General features: G+C 41.7%; 1 protein-coding gene across 1 annotated transcript in view; it reads right to left on the minus strand.

The window, feature by feature from the left end:
- Positions 1 to 4122: 4122 nt before the first annotated feature.
- Positions 4123 to 19488, minus strand: part of ACOX2 (acyl-CoA oxidase 2) — a 48016-nt gene continuing 32650 nt past the window's right edge. The window contains exons 9-14 of the mRNA XM_089682054.1: positions 19193 to 19383; positions 18187 to 18348; positions 13407 to 13512; positions 10562 to 10779; positions 9648 to 9780; positions 4123 to 4407 (exon numbers count right to left, since the gene is read on the minus strand). Of these exons, the coding sequence (XP_089538180.1) occupies positions 4345 to 4407; positions 9648 to 9780; positions 10562 to 10779; positions 13407 to 13512; positions 18187 to 18348; positions 19193 to 19383 (873 nt within the window). The 3' untranslated portion in view covers positions 4123 to 4344. The remainder of the gene's footprint in view (positions 4408 to 9647; positions 9781 to 10561; positions 10780 to 13406; positions 13513 to 18186; positions 18349 to 19192; positions 19384 to 19488) is intronic.

Here is a 19488-nt window from a genome sequence, read left to right on the forward strand (position 1 = left end):
CACAAGTCTATCTGTTGCTGATTTCACTACCCTTGGATTTCTCACTTGAATTGATTTATTAATAGTATTGGACTAATTTATACTTTATTTGCTTTTTATTGGACATTCATTTATTACATATTTATTAAGCGCTGCACCTTTATTTTACTGATTTATCTGAAGGTTTATCTTGGTACCTTTTTGGTGTTTTAGCAGCTATTTTTAAGGAGCGCTCACTATTTACACTATATTTATAAATCTTCAACATATGTTTTGGGGCTTCGGCAGCCCGGAATAGGGCCTATTATTTTTTCCCACTGCAAAGCCATTTTAAATATCCATTATTCAACACAGAGAATAGTCAATTCAAGGCAAACATATGACTGTAGTAAGCCATTGCACATTAGCACTTTTTTAAAATGTTTTTTCCTCCGCTCAGCTGCACACCTCATGTTTCCAACCAAACTATCTCAAAAACAGGTACAAGTCTCCTTTTATGCACCCTTCCTGTTGTGTAACTGGCTGTCTCAGATGGAGTTAAAGAAAAAGTTCTGACAAATGCCCAGTGGGGATATCCAAATTTTCAGTGTAGCTGAAAAAAAAAAGGAACAACCCCAAATCTTGCTTTTCTTGGACAGATAAAGTTTTGCACTGCAGTGCCATCTGCTGGTAGAATCTCGTATTGAGCTGCGACTAAAGAACAAGTTTGTACTCCAAGAACAATTACAGGTCAGTAGTCTGACTTCAGCCCACCCAGCAGTCCAGATGGCGCAGCAAGGAAGACATGGTTGTTTACAAGATGCCTACGGGCGGTGGAGACGCCTCCTTTTTGGAATGCAAAAGAGTCTTGATCAAATCGAGGATTACTGCTTTCCTGCAATTTTCCCTTTATATCATTCAACGCAGTTATACAAGTCTTCCGAAATAGGAATGAAGAACTTTTTTATGACCATATAAGCTTCCCTTTTGCCAAGTTCACCAGATTTACCCCCCCTCCCCCCTTCAGCTTTCCAGAAAGTGTTAAAATTTGCCTAGGTTAGTGACCTATAGCTTGCATGGGATATATGTGTATCATACGTCATACTGTCATCTTATCGCTGTGTATTAACTTATTTAGGATTGTAAACATTTTATGGGTAGAATTGTATCCTCTGTACATGACATGATTCCTGTATATTTATTTTCTTTTTACTCCTTCAGGAGTATATGTTTTTAGCACTGTTGTTAGCCAAGGAAAGATATAATTCATATATATGGTTAGATTTGAGAAATGTTTGTTTACAAATGACTGTGGTCTGCATCGTGTGTTGCATTCGGCCATGGGGACCCTTTATGATGACAAATAGGCCTCGTCCATAGTGATACCTTTATGGTAAATAGGCCTCACCCAATCGCTTTGAATGGGAACAACATTTTAAACATTCCAGGCCAGTGGTTCTCAACCTTCCTAATGCCGTGACCCTTTAATACAGTTCCTCATGTTGTGGTGACCCCCAACCATAAAATTATTTATCCAGTAATTATAATTCATGAGTGTCGTTTTACCTCCAATACTGCTGCTTTCAACACAGTAGCTGTTTTTAACAGAGTAGCTGCTTTCAACACAGCAGCTGCTTTCTACACAGTAGCTGCTCTTTACACATCGGAAATATGTGTTTTCTGATGGTCTTAGGGGACCCCTGTGAAAGGGTCGTTCGACCCCCAAAGGGGTCGGGACCCACAGGTTGAGAACCGCTGATCAAGGCCATGAATGCAAATGGACTTATATTTGATTTTTCCGTTTAGACTAATAAGTTGTGATAACAAAATCCCCCCCCCCCCCCGTGTGAAAGGAAATGTTTTTGTTTTACTACTACAATCAGTGACAAAAAGGGAATTATTTTTACATTCCATGTTTTCTTCAGGGCTTCTCACCAGGAATGCATACAGAGTCGTGCATTTTCCTGCACCGCACAAAAATGTTCTGTGTTTTGCAAACATGCGGGTGCCATTCATTTTTCAAAGCCCACCCAAATGCATGGTATTGCCGTACCATTCCTTTTGGTGCGATTTTAGAAATTGTGCCTACACCTTTTTGAGCTTTTCGCACGCATTGAAATTAAAAATGAAAATGGTCTGCCCGAAAATGCAATGTGTGGGAATGAGCAGAAGAAGCTTGTGCACTCAGATGCACCTCATGGTATAAATGAGCCCTTAGCCCTCTTTTATGTCTGTACAGTAACTGCACCTAAAACATATTTAGAATACAAAAATGACATTCCTGTAAAATATTCTGCACTTTTTCCCCTAATTAAACATGTCCATGCACACTGCAGTTGTCTGTACAAATTCTAAAATTGCCATTGTCCTCAGCAGCCAATCAAATGCTTTTATTATGCCGAATATTGAATAAAAAGATCTGTTTGGTTGCGGTCTTTCGTTTTAAAAACTGAACACTATGGGGTTTATTTACTAAAGCTGGAGAGTCCAAAATCAGACTCCCTTCTGCATAGAAACCAATCAGCTTCCAGGTTTCATTGCCAAAGCTTCATTGAACAAGCTGAGGTTAGAAGCGGATTGGTTTCTATGCAGAAGGGAGTCTGATTTTGGACTCTCCAGCTTTAGTAAATAAACCCCTATGGGATAGGTGTTTTAAATCTAAAGTCTTGATTTAAGCCGGCCATACATGGATCAAAATTCAGCTGGGACCGTCTGAAGTTCGATCCATGTGTGGGCAGACTGGTTGTACACAAGTTAATCGACTTGTGTGCAACCAACCTGTCAGGTTTTTCCCGAACGATTAGCCTTGCCAGCTATAGCTGGCAGCACTGACCATTGTATTCTGATGGCAGGGAAGTATCCCCACTGTCTGAATACAATACCACAGCGGGAAGGAATCCCCCATCCACATTGAATGTGTGGATGGGGGAAATCAAGGCGTTTTCTTTCATTCAACCTGCTTGTTGAATGAAAAAAAAAAAAAAATGTATAATGGGCTGCCTTAGTCTTTAAACTTTAATTTTAGTAAAGTTAGTAAATAATGATATATACGGTAAAAAAAAAAAAAGTGTTTAATGTTGTGTTGAGATATATATTTCCTTGCACATGAATCAGTATTAGTCTAAGGGCCGGTTCACCCCATAGAAGCACAGTCCAGATGCTCTTCCGGTGTGTTTTTGAGGCATTCCGGTTTATTTTTTCCCCTCTCTTTTTCTTCAATACGAATAGGGACATGTGCGTTCCAGTGCGTTTTAAGCGTTTTACCGCGGTTCAGTACAGTTCAGTGCAGAAAAAAAGGCAGCCTGCTCTACTTTTTTTTCTGCATCCGAAACGCACTGGAACTGCAAGCACTGATGTGAACTATGACATTGACAACCGTATAACCTACTTTCTGTGCGTTTTGGATGCAGGAAAAAAGCAACTGAAACGCATGTAGTGTGAATTGGCCCTAAATATTGAGCTCTGTAAAAGTTTGAGAGCTATGTCTATGCAGATAAATCAGGTGACCAAAACCGTTAGTTTTAATTTCAACAACAACAAAAAAATATGAATTGAGAACGACTATTTAAACTTTTGGTGCAGTTATTTTTAAGTTTGGATAATTGAACAAAATGTACTGCCTGCTTAAAGTATTCTAATAAAAATGATAAAGCAATTCCTAACTTTTGCCGTCTGTTTAATGTGAATGTAAGCAAAAACTAGCAATCTGGGGGGCAATCAATGAAGTTATTGGTGTGCTGCTTTTACTTACTAATCTGGCTGTATTTTCTCCCTGCTTTTCAGGGAGAAGAAACAGCCAGGTCACTGTTAACTGTACACAGAGTTGTGTGTATTTGTAAACACAGAATTGTCTGTGTGATTGGACACAGTTGATCAATTGAAATTTGCTGCCAAACTGTCCAATCATAGCACAGGCGCACGCATACACACCCCAAACTCAGAAGAAAGCTGTGCCTGCACCTGCTGCCCCCTCCCTTTAGATCTACTGTGTGCGGTCGGCAGGAGGTTAAAAAAAAGAAATAACCATCACTTTGCAGAGATATTTTACTTCCTGTTGCATATTTGGGACAGGAAGTGAAGACAAATCCCCCTAACTGGATACAAAGCAGAAAAAAAAAGTTTTTACCTTTTCCTACTCTTTTCAAAACAAGAAAACAAAATGACTTTATTGTAGCAAAATAGAAAATTATCTTTATTTCAAATTTAATCACACCCTTAAGTCATAGCAGGTACTACACAAACATTAACATTCGACATTTCATTAGTTTTACTTCCAGGCACTTGTGGCTTTTCAGCAGGGACTGGCCAAGCTGTATGTAAAATAAAGGCACGGTATACTAGTTGTATGGTCAGGTCTTTGGATCGGAGTCCTTCAGAAGTCTGTGATCATAACTTGGACTGGTTGCTTTGCAAATATGGCTTCAGGTATTTCTCAAACACTGGGCTCACCTGTGAAAAATCAAGCAGTGAAATGCAAATTGAGAAGTGGACTTAATTTTTGGTTCAACTTCAAAAACATTGTAGAGGACGTTCATAGTTACATAGTCTAAAAAGACAAAAGTCCATCCAGTTAAAAAAAAAAAAAAAAAAAAAAAAAAAAGTTATAACCCTATACCTGCAACTGATTCAAAGGAAGGCAACACCCCCCCCTCCCTCCCCCATGGCTAAGTAACCAACAGGGGTCTGTGCATATTGATAAATCTAACTTATGCTGACCTCACGGGTTACATTCTGGTTGTATGACCTCTTAAATCTACCAACAACTATGCAGTACAAGTGCTAAATGAACACAAGTCTATTAGATTGTGCAGGTAGACCCCATATTACAGAGTGTAGGTAGACCCCCCATTACAGAGTGTGGGTAGACCCCACATTACAGAGTGTGGGTAGACCCCCACATTACAGAGTGTAGGTAGACCCCCCATTTCAGAGTGTAGGTAGACTCCACATTTCAGAGTGTAGGTAGACTCCACATTACAGAGTGTAGGTAGACCCCCACATTACAGAGTGTAGGTAGACCCCCCATTACAGAGTGTGGGTAGACCCCACATTACAGAGTGTGGGTAGACCCCCACATTACAGAGTGTAGGTAGACCCCCACATTACAGAGTGTAGGTAGACTCCACATTACAGAGTGTAGGTAGACTCCACATTACAGAGTGTAGGTAGACTCCACATTACAGAGTGTAGGTAGACTCCACATTACAGTGTGTGGGTAGACCCCCCCATTACAGTGTGTGGGTAGACCCCCAAATTACAGAGTGTGGGTAGACCCCACATTACAGAGTGTGGGTAGACCCCCACATTACAGAGTGTAGGTAGACCCCCCATTTCAGAGTGTAGGTAGACTCCACATTTCAGAGTGTAGGTAGACTCCACATTACAGAGTGTAGGTAGACTCCACATTACAGAGTGTAGGTAGACCCCCACATTACAGAGTGTAGGTAGACCCCCACATTACAGAGTGTAGGTAGACTCCACATTACAGAGTGTAGGTAGACTCCACATTACAGAGTGTAGGTAGACTCCACATTACAGAGTGTGGGTAGACTCCACATTACAGTGTGTGGGTAGACCCCCCCATTACAGTGTGTGGGTAGACCCCCAAATTATAGAGTGTGGGTAGACTCCCACATTACAGAGTGTGGGTAGACTCCCACATTACAGAGTGTGGGTAGACTCCCACATTACAGAGTGTGGGTAGACTCCCACATTACAGAGTGTGGGTAGACTCCCACATTACAGAGTGTGGGTAGACTCCCACATTACAGAGTGTGGGTAGACCCCCACATTACAGAGTGTGGGTAGACCCCCACATTACAGAGTGTGGGTAGACTCCCCCATTACAGAGTGTGGGTAGACCCCCCATTACAGAGTGTGGGTAGACTCCACATTACAGAGTGTGGGTAGACCCCCACATTACAGAGTGTGGGTAGACCCCCACATTACAGAGTGTGGGTAGACCCCCACATTACAGAGTGTGGGTAGACCCCCACATTACAGAGTGTGGGTAGACCCCACATTACAGAGTGTGGGTAGACCCCACATTACAGAGTGTAGGTAGAACCCCCCATTACAGTGTGTAGGTAGACCCCCATTACAGAGTGTAGGTAAACTCCCACATTACAGAGTGTAGGTAGACCCCTACATTACAGAGTGTAGGTAGACCCCCCATTACAGTGTGTGGGTAGACCCCCCATTACAGAGTGTGGGTAGAACCCCCCATTACAGAGTGTGGGTAGACTCCACATTACAGAGTGTAGGTAGACCCCCACATTACAGCGTGAAGGGAAAAGACCCCCACATTACAGAGTACAGAGTGTGGGTAGACTCCCACATTACAGAGTGTGGGTAGACCCCCACATTACAGAGTGTGGGTAGACTCCCCCATTACAGAGTGTGGGTAGACCCCCCATTACAGAGTGTGGGTAGACTCCCACATTACAGAGTGTGGGTAGACCCCCACATTACAGAGTGTTGGTAGACCCCCACATTACAGAGTGTGGGTAGACCCCCACATTACAGAGTGTGGGTAGACCCCCACATTACAGAGTGTAGGTAGACCCCACATTACAGAGTGTGGGTAGACCCCACATTACAGAGTGTAGGTAGACCCCCCCATTACAGTGTGTAGGTAGACCCCCATTACAGAGTGTAGGTAAACTCCCACATTACAGAGTGTAGGTAGACCCCTACATTACAGAGTGTAGGTAGACCCCCCATTACAGAGTGTGGGTAGAACCCCCCATTACAGAGTGTGGGTAGACTCCACATTACAGAGTGTAGGTAGACCCCCACATTACAGCGTGAAGGGAAAAGACCCCCACATTACAGAGTACAGAGTGTGGGTAGACTCCCACATTACAGAGTGTGGGTAGACTCCCACATTACAGAGTGTGGGTAGACCCCCACATTACAGAGTGTGGGTAGACCCCCACATTACAGAGTGTGGGTAGACTCCCCCATTACAGAGTGTGGGTAGACCCCCCATTACAGAGTGTGGGTAGACTCCACATTACAGAGTGTGGGTAGACCCCCACATTACAGAGTGTGGGTAGACCCCCACATTACAGAGTGTGGGTAGACCCCCACATTACAGAGTGTGGGTAGACCCCCACATTACAGAGTGTGGGTAGACCCCCACATTACAGAGTGTAGGTAGACCCCCACATTACAGAGTACAGAGTGTGGGTAGACCCCCACATTACAGAGTGTAGGTAGACTCCCACATTACAGAGTGGCATATCTACAAGAAAATTCACATAGTTGTTCATCCATTGACACTGCAGGTAATTTTGTTCTGCGAGAATAGGGCAAAATTGAATGTTCTCAGGCTGTAATATCTGCCAAATAAAATGTATTCATGAAAAAAAAAGAAAGCCAGTAGATGGTGCTAAATATCATAGGAACATAAATATGCGCCTCAGCTCCATCTATAGACATAGCATATTTCCCCCATTTACAATTTAGCCTAAGAACATTAAAGCGGTATTAAGCCGCAGCTTATAGAAAAAGAAAAAATTCCCCTGCGAGGTAATGTCATAATGTGCTGGTATGCGATGCATTCTGAAAGGCTTCGCTTAAGGCTAGGTTCACACCTGTGCAGTTTGCGTTTGATCCGTTCCTGCAGTGCTTTTTGCACATGCGTTTTTTTTTTTTCTTTTTTCAACTTGTTGCTGGGCAGATTAAAACTCAAAATGAGTCAAAAACCGCACTACATGCTTTTCTGCAGCGTCTCCATTGAAGTCTATAGAACCATTTTACATACTGTAGTTTTACATAGTTAGTCTGGCTGAAAAAAGACAAAAGTCCATCCAGTTCAACCTTTAAAAAAAAAAAAAGTTATCCTACACCCACAGTTGATCCAGAGGAAGGCAAAAAAAACCCAGCAAAGCATGATCCAATTTGCTCCTGCAGGGAAAAAAATCCTTTCTGATCCCCCGAGAGGCAATCGGATATTCCCTGGATCAACTTTACCTATAAATGTTAGTATCCAGTTATATTCTGTGTATCTAAGAAAGAATCCAGGACTTTTTTAAAGCAATCCACTGAGCTGGGCAGAACCAACTCTTGAGGGAGTCTGTTCTACATTTTCACAGCTCTCACTGTGAAGAAACTTTTCTGTATTTTGCAGATTCAATTTATTTTCCTCCAGATGTAAAGAGCGCCCCCTTGTCCTCTGTGATGACCTCAGGGTGAATAGCTCTACTCCGAGTTCACTATATATAATTTATTAATCCACGTGGGTGCAATAATATGATAAAAGGGATAGCCATATAGATAGATGGCTATTCCTTGCTGAGGAAGTGCTTTGCACGAAACGCATCCAAGGGGCCATAACGCCGTGACGTCCAGCCACCGACTCCTGTTATAGGTCCGGTGGCCTCCTTTATATTCATGTACGGTCAGTGTATGTTTTTTACCAGTTTTTGATTTTATCGTATTATTGCACCCACGTGGATTAATAAATTATTTTATCGAAATTACTACACTATGGGCTATTATTTTTGTTGACTCTTTGCGAGCCAACAATTCATCCCCAGAGCCCATACTCCATGGCATAGGAAGTATTTCCATACTGCTGACATCAGCCTGCTACTACCAGAGGAACATACCAGGTCCAGTACGATTCAGCTAAGCTGTGTGTCTGAGAGACTTCCACGGTGGCATTCGAGGCTATCCCAGGAGTGACGTCCAGTAACCAGACCAATACCAAGAGGGGGAGAGTCCGTTATTAGCGGTGCAGCTCATCCATCCCATGAGGGGGACCTCTGGTTAATGATTATTTGCGTATACAAAGATACGCATCTGGTGAGTGCGCATTTTAACCATTTTATCACCTTGCCACGTGGAGCGTACAGTCACCTATATATCTTGTATCCATCATGTATCACAGACTGTCACCATTTTAGACATTGGCCTGACTGGGATTAACCATTCAGCTTACCCTATGGATTGATATTTGTGTTTTATTGTTAGCGCTGCACTTTCTTTTATAATATTATATGAGGTTTTATTCTGGTTGCCTTTTTCGTGCTTTTAGCTGCTATTATTACTAAGCGCTCACTGAGCATTTTGTTTATTCTGGCTATAAAACGCATGTTTTAACATGACTTTACAAAGCTAACGTTTCCTTCACGGTAATCAAACCCAGTTTTATTTAGGTGTAATTGACCATCAAGTAAGTTCCAACCTTACACCCTACTTCTGCAATGACATAGCTAAGCAACAGCATGGCTCAGCCTAAATTGTCAGGATCATCAAGATCTGTCATATGGAGGTTACAAGTGCAGCATTTTTACTCTAGGACAAGACAAGAGAACACCTCCCCTCTTTTTCATTACCATAAGAGGGAGGTGTTGGGTAGTCCACAGATTGCTGGAACAATATAACTGCAATCTAGGACCAGCATTAGTTTGCAGAGCTGCGAGTCTCAAGTGCTGGAAAGGAAAAGAGTATTGCAGCCACAGCTCTTTCAAATTTCTATTTCAATATTCAAATTTCACATTGCAGATTCTTCTACTGAACGTCTGACATTAGCAGTTCAGCAGTTGTAGTAATACTAGCCATATGCAATGTGAACATAGAAAAAAAAAAAAAGTACAGGAGATGGAGATAAAAGCAAGATTTCAATGTATCATAACGACTTCATAACTTACACATTTATTACTGACCTCCTTTGTACTTACCTCTTTATTGTTGGGATTTCTCTGAGCCCACTCAAGCAGATTGTGATACACATTCCCATCATAGGTCCCAAGAGCAGATATTAGCTGTTGATCTGTATAGTCTAAAGCATCGACCAACAAAACAGCATCTTTCCTGGAAAATAAATTGTAAAATCACGCTACTGTACACAATGGGTGTGGGGACATAAGAACTACTGACAACACTATGGCCTTGTAAACCAATATTCTTATGTAATCTCCCATACCAGGATTTCCTGATCTTTTGCCAGCCATGCCCTCATGGCAACCATTGTACTATATAGTTACCAACAGGGGCGGACTGACAACTCATGGGGCCCCCGGGCAATAGGGGATCATGGGGCCCCTGTGTCCTTGCCCAAACTCAAAAAAGCCTATGAAAAAGGTACCAGGGGCATCTCATGGGGCCCCCTACTGATCCCAGGCCCTCGGGCAGTGCCCAAGTTTCCAAATGGTCAGTCCGCCCCTAGTTACCAAATAAACCTTAAGTTGAAGAGAAGCTTAAAAAAAAGAGAGGCTACATTCAAAAAGGACCAGGCAAATTAACTCATATCAATAAATATGTATCAAAATAATAGAATACAAAAAAATATACTAGATGCTTATAAACCACCTCCACCATGATAAAAATATGGTGAATGGTGGAGGTGGTTTACTAGCATCTGTTATATTTTGTACTTTATTATTTTTGATATGTATTTTAATACACGATATAAGTTCATTCACCTGGATCTCTGAGCTTCTCTTAGCCTAAGGTTAGTTTGGTTCTTATATAATAGTTATGAGGACTGCACCTAGAAATATATAAAAGGTGAGTCGGTAAACTTTATTTCGAATATAGGAGGAAGTTTCCCTTTTATCTGAGCAATGTCCATTTTGTTTTACTTTTTACTCACCGGAGGTCTGCTAGCAGGCCAAGATAGGCTGTAGTGGCCAGGTCCAGTTGTTTCCCTGACAAGTAGCCATGTTGCAGAAAGTCCCCGGCACTTGTAAATATTCCATGCAAAGCATACAGGTCACAGAGACGCTTGAGAGCCGTTTTAATTTCAGGTTGAGTCGACAGGGAGTTCACAGCAGAGAAGAAAGTCTTCACAATTAAGTAGTGTATGTGGGCCTGAAAGACAACACACCATGGTTGACAAATCAAAAGAACACACCAAGATAGATAGGAATTCTGAAAATAAATTCTGGCATTAAAATTAGCAGGTAACATGGATCAATAAAGAACATTTCAGCATGATTTACTTTAAAAAAACCTAAAGCCTAGGCAAAAATCACATGGTCTATGGCCACCAAGAATATTGTGGTCGTTTCACGTCAGAAGAGGTTAAGGAGTCTGCTGTTTTTTGTTGCATACTGCCTGGTAGACTAGCAGTGAGATCAGATGATCGGTAAGGCTTAACCAGGGACGAACTGACCATTCGAGCACTCGGGCACTGCCCGAGGGCCCAGGGTCAGTAGGGGGCCCCATGAAATGCCCCTGGTACCTTTTATAGGCTTTTTTGGGTGTGCTTTGAGTGTGGGCAAGGACACAGGGGCCCCATGAGTTGTCAGTCCGCCCCTGGGCTCAACCATTGTGCAGCTCAGATCTGAAGGAAACAAAACCTGCATATTTAACATGCAAAGGAAGGGAGACAGAGAGAGGAGAAGAGAGAAAGAAAGAGATGGACCCTGGGAAGAATGGTTCTAATTTATTTCAGATGTCCTTACGGTGAAGGACTGGAGGACATTTAATATTGCCATCTTCTGCTGCATAGTGTAATAACACTGATGCAGCAAAACCACCTTACAAACATACTGAAAAATATTAAGATTACTACTTCACGCTATGGCTGCACACTAACAGGTCTGTAAAACTTGCGTCACGGCAAGAAATTTGTAGCGCTACGCTCTTGAGGGCCAATGGATTTTCTGGGTACCATTAAGCTCTGCACAGCCAAGTAACACTCATGTACCGCACTTTCTTAGAGTCAATAAAAACAGTCTTTGAGCTTGTTTTTGTGGGTTTTTTTGTTAGGGGTTAACAACTTGAATGGGGTCTAAGGGTATATGGGATGCGCCATGAACTGCAATACTTGAGGACAAATGTAGGCCACAATCAGCAACAGTCTCTTTAGGGAGTACTGAGTTACCTTCATTGTACCTCTTCAGACCCCAGATGAAACTCTCCTCATCCACCCAGCTGTCTTGAGGGTATCCTTGGACAAGGGTTTCCAAGATCTACAGCAGGGTAGTCTCAGATGAGAGAACTAGTTGGGTATTGCACCTGACCGCTTTCTCCCTTCTGTGGCCCAAGGAGTGTAGAAGAACTCACAATGTCCGTTTCCTGTATCTTAATGGGTTGCAGCTATTTTCAAGCTCTTCGCTGGGCTGGCTCATTCACTGCAGGGATCCCTAGGAGACTGTAGGGCAGTGGAGATACTTCTGTCTGCTCCAGTCTGTAGGTAGTCCTTCTCCCAGGCTCCACACTCCAGCACCTTCCTTCAGTCCATTTTCCACTCTAAAAACAACCCTGCTGTTCAGGCTCTCTCACATTTAAAGCGGTTGTAAAGGCTGAAATTTTTTACCTTCATGCATTCTATACGCAAAGGTAAAAAATCTTCTGTGTGCAGCAGTGTCCCCAGCCCCCTCAATACTTACCTGAGCCCCATCGCGATCCATCGATGTGCACAACAGCCTCGGCTGTCCCAGGTCTCTGCCTCCGCGTTGGCTGAGACAGCAAGCGGGAGCCATTGGCTCCCACTGCTGTCAATCACAGCTAGTAAGCCAATGAGGAGAGGGGGTGGTGTGAATGGACACAAGGAGCAGTGGGTGCCCCGATAGCAAGCTGCTTACTGTGGGGCACCCGACAGAAAGGAGGAGCCAGGCGAGCCTGCGGGGATCCAAGAAGAAGAGGATCCAGGCTGCTTTGTGCAAAACCACTGCATACAGCAGGTAAGTATAACACGATTGTTATTTTACAGAAAAAAAAAACCCACAAACCTTTGGTATCGCTTTAAGGGTTGTTCTAGTCACCATGCCAAGCCTCTTTACTGGTGATTGGCCAGGTTCCCCAAAACTTGCAAATCCAGGCCTCCTCCGCCCCTCTTCTAGAAAGTGCCTCCAATTTCTCCAGAAGGGTGGGAGGGCTCCAGAAGCCCTGACTTGTAGAGCCTCCTGGCTTGTCCTGAGGTAACCTCACTCCCAGGCTGACTCACCCCAGGCTTCTAACAAGCCTCTGACTCACAGAAAAAAACCCTAGCTAGAACTAGAGGGCGCTACATCTTGATATTTATCAGCCTGGGACTTCCGATTTTACTTCTGAGACATATAATGAAGATACCAATGACCCAGGGGCGGACTGACCATTCGGGCTCTCGGGCACTGCCTGAGGGCCCGGGGTCAGTAGGGGGCCCCATGAGATGCCCCTGGTACCTTTAATTGGCTTTTTCATAGGCTTTTTTGGGTGTGGGCAAGGACACAGGGGCCCCATGATCCCCTATTGCCCGGGGGCCCCATGAATTGTCAGTCCGCTCCTGCAATGACGTTATTCCAGGCAATAGGCTCAATTCACAAAGCTTTAACAGAAGAATAAGGATATTTTTTTTAAACCACATGACAAATCGTATTGGGCTCTGCAGAAAATAGCTTTCCTTTTTTTGAAATAAGCATATATATCCTGGTGTTTTAGCTTATTCATCTTGCGTAAGACTTCAACAAACAATAGGCTCAATTTACAAAGCTAAGGTAGTAAATACTAACTATTGATGCCTTCACAAGCTCTACGGACGTGCTGTTCCATGCCACATATTGCTCCGCTCCAGACTGTACTAAACGGTGTAGTTTGTTTGCTGCGGCTGCGATAAGCCTGGAAAAGAAAGTATTATATAATACATTGTTATTATTATAGACTGGCATGCTTGTTCAAACTGCCACTGCAAAGAGCAACAGTGGCGTGCAAAGACATTGCAACCAACCGATCAGACCTCAAGTTAATGTTAATGTACTTTGAATTACATAAAAAAAAAAAAAACACACCACACCTGCCACGCATGTTACAATATGATTTACCTAAAACTCTGTGTTACAACACTCTTTACGGTTTGATACCAGATGTACAGTGAATGGAGGAGATCAATGCATAAAAGTGACTTTAAGCAATAGGAAGTGTAATTGTACAATAAACCTGCCTCCATCACGCATTTTGGCTGGGAGGTATTTTTTTGGTCCTAGAATTCATGGCCTGTCCAGAGTATCAGATATTAAAATGATAGGTTAGATTATACAGAAGGTTTTATTGGAAACCTCAACGCTTGGGGACTTTTATACACATTGACATACTGACACTTGTCTTCTAAAAACACAAACATCACTAATCTAACTCAATAGTTTTCCTTTCATCAACCTCAACAGCAAAGCAGGACAACTGCTGTATACAGATTTTGTTTTACAGAAATAATATGCAGCTCTGTAGTAATAAAAGGACTGGTTAAAAAAGTGTAGTCAAACATAAAAACCATGAGGGGGGTTTGAGTTGTGGTGGTCCACGGAGGTCTGAGGGGTTTGGCTGGAAAAAGACCAATGGGGCAACTTGGGTTGTCCACCGGAAAAGAAAAGATGGAGGCAGGAGATCCCTTATAGTGTAGTAACTGACTCAAATATAGTGATTACTCAATAGGATGAAAAAGAAAAATGACTAACATCTGCTGTGGTTGCCATAACCCTGTAGGGCAGAAACATGCAATCTTCTGTTTGAGCAGGTGGAGGACACCCTGTGCCCAACCAGGATTGTACAAGGTCGCTCCCGATGCCATGAGTTCCAAGCCCGAGTCCTCTGCGAGGTTCTTAGGCGGGTGCTGAACTAGGCAAGATAGAAGAGGTCTACAAAAGCTTATTGCCGGTTGTCAGAATGACAGAGGTGCTCATTGACATGTGTCTGGATAGATCAGAATCATCTGGGTTTACCAAACATCAAATTGCTTTATTTCACAAAGAAAAAAGGAGAATGTGTTTCGTGGCATTAAATTGCCACTTCTTTAGTTGAGGGCGATAAACTGATGTTTTGCATTTCCCGGTAAGCTGTGTCTACAGGGTGAACCAGTGAAAGCAGGCACCTGTGCTACTTGGAGCACAGACGGGCTTTTTTTAGACCTCTAACTCACATAAAAACCATAAGGGTCACCAATAGTTCTATGCAGAAGACCTTGAAAAGGAACTTGCCAAGTATAGCTGCATTCTATTTTTACAAAGTTGACATTAAAGTGTCCGTCCACCAAAAAGAAAAAAAAAAGATATACATTATATTTTTGTTAAATGTTTCTGATATGACAATTTCTTATATATCTCTCCAGTGATGAGATCTCTGCACCTCCTAGTTGTTGGGTCTGCACACCAACTCTGACCACAATGAGGTGTTCCCACTTTCCTCACTGAGATGGTAACAGAAGGAGCTGAATTGTGCAAAGGTGAGCAAGAACAGCTCAGATTCCCAAGTGGGCAGGAACAGTGTCAGGAAATATGGCAGGAAGACTGCATTGTTGGAGTATCCAAGATATAGAAGAAATCAGGGTCTCACTTGGCCTACCAGGCCCCCCACCTAGAACTATAAAATACCTTTTTTGTTGGCAGTCTCTGACTCTAGTACAGCTGAATTGCATTTAGCAATTCACTGAGTGATGCAGGCCATACATTGGTCAAATTCTGAACAAATTTTCTTTAGAAAATCAGAAATTTAGCGCTTTTGTAATCCAATGGTGTCACCATTGATTTCGAAATTCGACCAACCAAGCCTTTAATTTCACCTCGTGTTGCTATAGAAAATAATTTTCATGGCTGGGAATCTTCTTTTCTTTCCAGATCACAGCTCATGCTGATTTCTTTTTGGATTATATTTCTTGCAGGATTCTCCAATCATTTATTAGAAAATCGTTAGATTTAAAAAAAAATTCCAACTTGTCCAATCACTCAAATTCAATGGTTGCATGAAAATTGGCAGATGCTGCAGCCCACTAATGGTGCAAAATTTGAAAGAAAAATCCTAGTTACGATTTTAAAAAGAAAATTTGTTCGGAATTCGACCCATGTATGGCCTGCATAATTCTAATTGTTTTTTCAGAATCATATTTCACTGACGTTCTCATGCTGTGTAAGCTTTAGTAAAATACAAACCCTAACAGAAAATGTCTTCTATTTGCTCCTTTTTGGTCCAGGAAATATACAGTTGAATGTATTTTGTTATATTTCTCAATATGTGCAAAAAATACCCGTTGGGTTGCCAGAATTCTGAATGAGCTGATAACTTCTTGTGCTTCAAAAACCATTAAGGAAAAAAAAAAACAAATGGTGAAAGAGATTTGTTTAGTGTGGTGGAGTAATAGTTCCAGGACGAAAACTATGGGAACGTGAACAGTTCCTAAATTCATGTAAGGAGAAAAAGTCAGTTTGAATTAACAATCTTGATACACTTGTGACGAAACCTTAGAATGGAATGAAGAATTCCCTGTGATGATAACAAAACAACACCAGAGGGCGCCTACCTAAGTGTAGTATTAAAAAGACTTTCATGGTTAAAAAAAAACAACAAGCAACTCACAAAAAAGGGTAGAAAATAATGGCGCCTCTCATAAGCACATCCTGGTACAGATCCCATTTGGATGGATGTTAAATCTCCATTCCAGTTAACAGCTTCACTGTCACTAGCCAGGTGGAAGAAACCAGGAAGAAGGCTCGGAACCAGGGAACCGGAAGCCAAGGATCTTGTTGGAACACAAGGATGGACCAGAAGTGATGTCAGAGTTGCTGGAATGCAAAAGGGATGTGACTACGCATTTCAGAGGCTTGAGAAAGGAGCTTAGGTTGCTCCAAAATGTGTTATCATATCCCCTTTTGTGTTCCACCAACGTCTGAGGTCACTTCAGGTCCAGCCCTGCACTCTACTGAGATTCCTGGTTCTGACTTAAATAAAGGAATGCGCTAAAACCACAAACTATTCCTAATTTAGTGTAGAAACATTAGTGCAAAAGATATATATATCTATTCTCAATTAATATAAAAAAATATCAAAATTATGTGCAAAATGGTGGTGGATTTTGGCACAATTTCTTTGAGAGCACTTGAATTTGAAAAGGATTTGTTTGGACATTTGAAGAAATTCAAAATTGGACAATTTTTATATTCACAAATTTAATTATTTAACTTACTTATGCACTAAAAAATAATTTTGATATTTTTTGATATTAATTGAGAATAGATATATATATCTTTTGCACTAATGTTTCTACACTAAATTAGGAATAGTTTGTAGTTTTAGCGCATTCCTTTATTTAAGTTATAGCACTAAGAAATTAATTGGTTTCTTTGAGGTGGAATTGCTGCTTTAAAGTATTAAGGGTGTGGCGCTTTTATTACACTTGTGATATTCCTGGTTCTGAGCCTGCTTCTTGGTTTCTTCCTCCTGAGAAGCAGCGGTAAGAGTTGTTTTCTATAATGGAGTGATCTGCCATCCATTCACATAGGATCTGTACCAGGATGTGCTTATGGCAGTCGTCTTTTCTAATACTACACTTAGTTAGGCACCCTCTGGTGTTCTTTTCTAGCATCTTGTGATCCTTGCCTAAGCTACAATACTTCTATTTATCTCTGTTGACTACAGACCACCTCTTCCTTTGTTATGGAGAAGAGATGGGTAGATCCTCTGTAATCTGGTCCTAGGGTGACCAGGATGCTTCTCTATAATCCATGTAGGTTAAGGAGCGTTGTGACTCAAGTACCGGAAGTGTGCTGCTAGAAGGATTGTAAGGTGAAAACACTGGAAAAAAGGTCTGGAAAAAAAAGAAGAATGCAGCCACTACATCCAAGGGCTAGTAAGCGGCATATATTCCACTTTTGTTCTTTGGTCTAGATACACTTTAATTCTGCATTAAAAGAAGCTGTGGACTGTAACAATGGACTCTGGAGTAAAATGTAGTAGTAGTAGTAGTAGTAGTAGTAGTAGTAGGAGGAGGAGTAAAATGAAGTAGTAGTAGTAGTGGTAGGAGTAAAATGTAGTAGTAGGAGTAAAATGTAGTAGTACGAGTACTAGTAGTAGTAGGAGGAGGATGAGGAGTGAAATGTAGTAGTAGTAGGAGTAAAATGTAGCAGTAGTAGTAGGAGTAACATTTAGTTGTAGTAGTAGTAGTAGGAGGAGTAAAATGTAGTTGTAGTAGTAGGAGTAAAATGTGGTAGTAGTAGGAGTAAAATGTAGTAGTAGTAGTAGTAGTAGTAGGAGTAAAATGTAGTAGTAGTATTAGTAAAATGTAGTCGTAGTAGTAGTAGTAGTAGGAGTAAAATGTAGTAGGAGTAAAATGTAGTAGTAGTATTAGTAAAATGTAGTCGTAGTAGTAGTAGTAGTAGGAGTAAAATGTAGTAGGAGTAAAATGTAGTAGTAGTATTAGTAAAATGTAGTCGTAGTAGTAGTAGGAGTAAAATGTAGTAGGAGTAAAATGTAGTAGTGGTATTAGTAAAATGTAGTAGTAGTAGTAGATAGCTCAGCCTGATTACTAACCTGTATGCCCTGCTTTCATAGGCCTTTATATACACATCTGGGTTGAGGAAGTCCAAGTGTGTGTTTGCTTGGCATCCACTGGAGAGCGGGGTAGACAGATAAGATGTAGTGTGTGGTAACGGCTTTCCTGATTGGGTAGCACCAAAACATTTAATCAAAAACCTAAGAAGTACAAACAAAAATGGTAGTTAAATGGGCAATAAAACTACAAGCTGCTTAAAGAAAAATTCGGAACATTTGTTGAATAAACTGTAACATTTCCAGAGATTCTTAGAACTAACAAGCTGTGGGCTAAAGGCAATGGGGCAATTTTGTCAAGCACAGCAGACCCTCTACCTAGTACTAGTGTGGATAGCTATGCCATTCGTAGCCTAAAATGGTGGGCCATTGCAGCAAGTTCTAAAAAATTGCAATGCAATATTTATAGAAACTTCTAAAACTTAACTCCATGGAAACAGCTAATTACACAGGTATACACACATACACTCACCGGCCACTTTATTAGGTACACCTGTTCAATTGCCTGATAACACAAATTGCTAATCAGCCAATCACATGGCAGCAAGTCAATGCATTTTAGGCATCTAGACGTGGTGAAAACTAGATATCCACCTAACTTCAGCCTGCGACTGGACAGGGAATGAGTAGCAACAGACTGAAGAGGTCTTCTCTCTGCTCTCTCCTCCTGTCTGCATGTTCCTAATCAGCACATATGAATGCAGGACACCTAACTGGTCCTAGGTTCTGACTCTCCCTCTCCCTATCTGAATGCAGTTACACAAAGGATTGTATTAGGCCAAAATCAGGTATTTATATTATAAAAGAAATTGAATGCAATGATATTTTAAATTAATCCATGCTTGCATTCACCGGGAATTTTTTTTACACTTATTTGGATTTAACTTTACGGTCACTTGCAGTTGGGCTTATTACTCTCTAAAAAATATTCTAAAATCTAAAATGCAGAATTTGTTTTCCATTTCAGGAGACCATTAAATAGTAGTACCTTGCAGCTTGTAGGTGTAGGACGGTGTTTTCCCCTTCATAAGTACATGAAGCCACAATCCTGGTGTAAAGTGTCGGCAGTCCGCTGTACAGAGAGTAGCCGTGACCTCCACAGGCTTTGCGGCAAACCTCCACACCACTGGAGGAAACCTCTGTAGAAAATCCTTTTAGGCCAGAAGCGATCGCGTGGAGCTGGAATGAAGAAAAAATCCCCAAGATGGTTTACTTATCATGTGCATGTTGTAAGCAAAATGTAACATAAAACTCACTTTAGGCCTTCCATCTGTCACCTATCCT

Source organism: Staurois parvus, unplaced genomic scaffold, assembly GCF_062004578.1.
Source record: "Staurois parvus isolate SC_StPar_1 unplaced genomic scaffold, SC_StPar_1.0 ptg000283l, whole genome shotgun sequence".
Taxonomy (NCBI): domain Eukaryota; kingdom Metazoa; phylum Chordata; class Amphibia; order Anura; family Ranidae; genus Staurois; species Staurois parvus.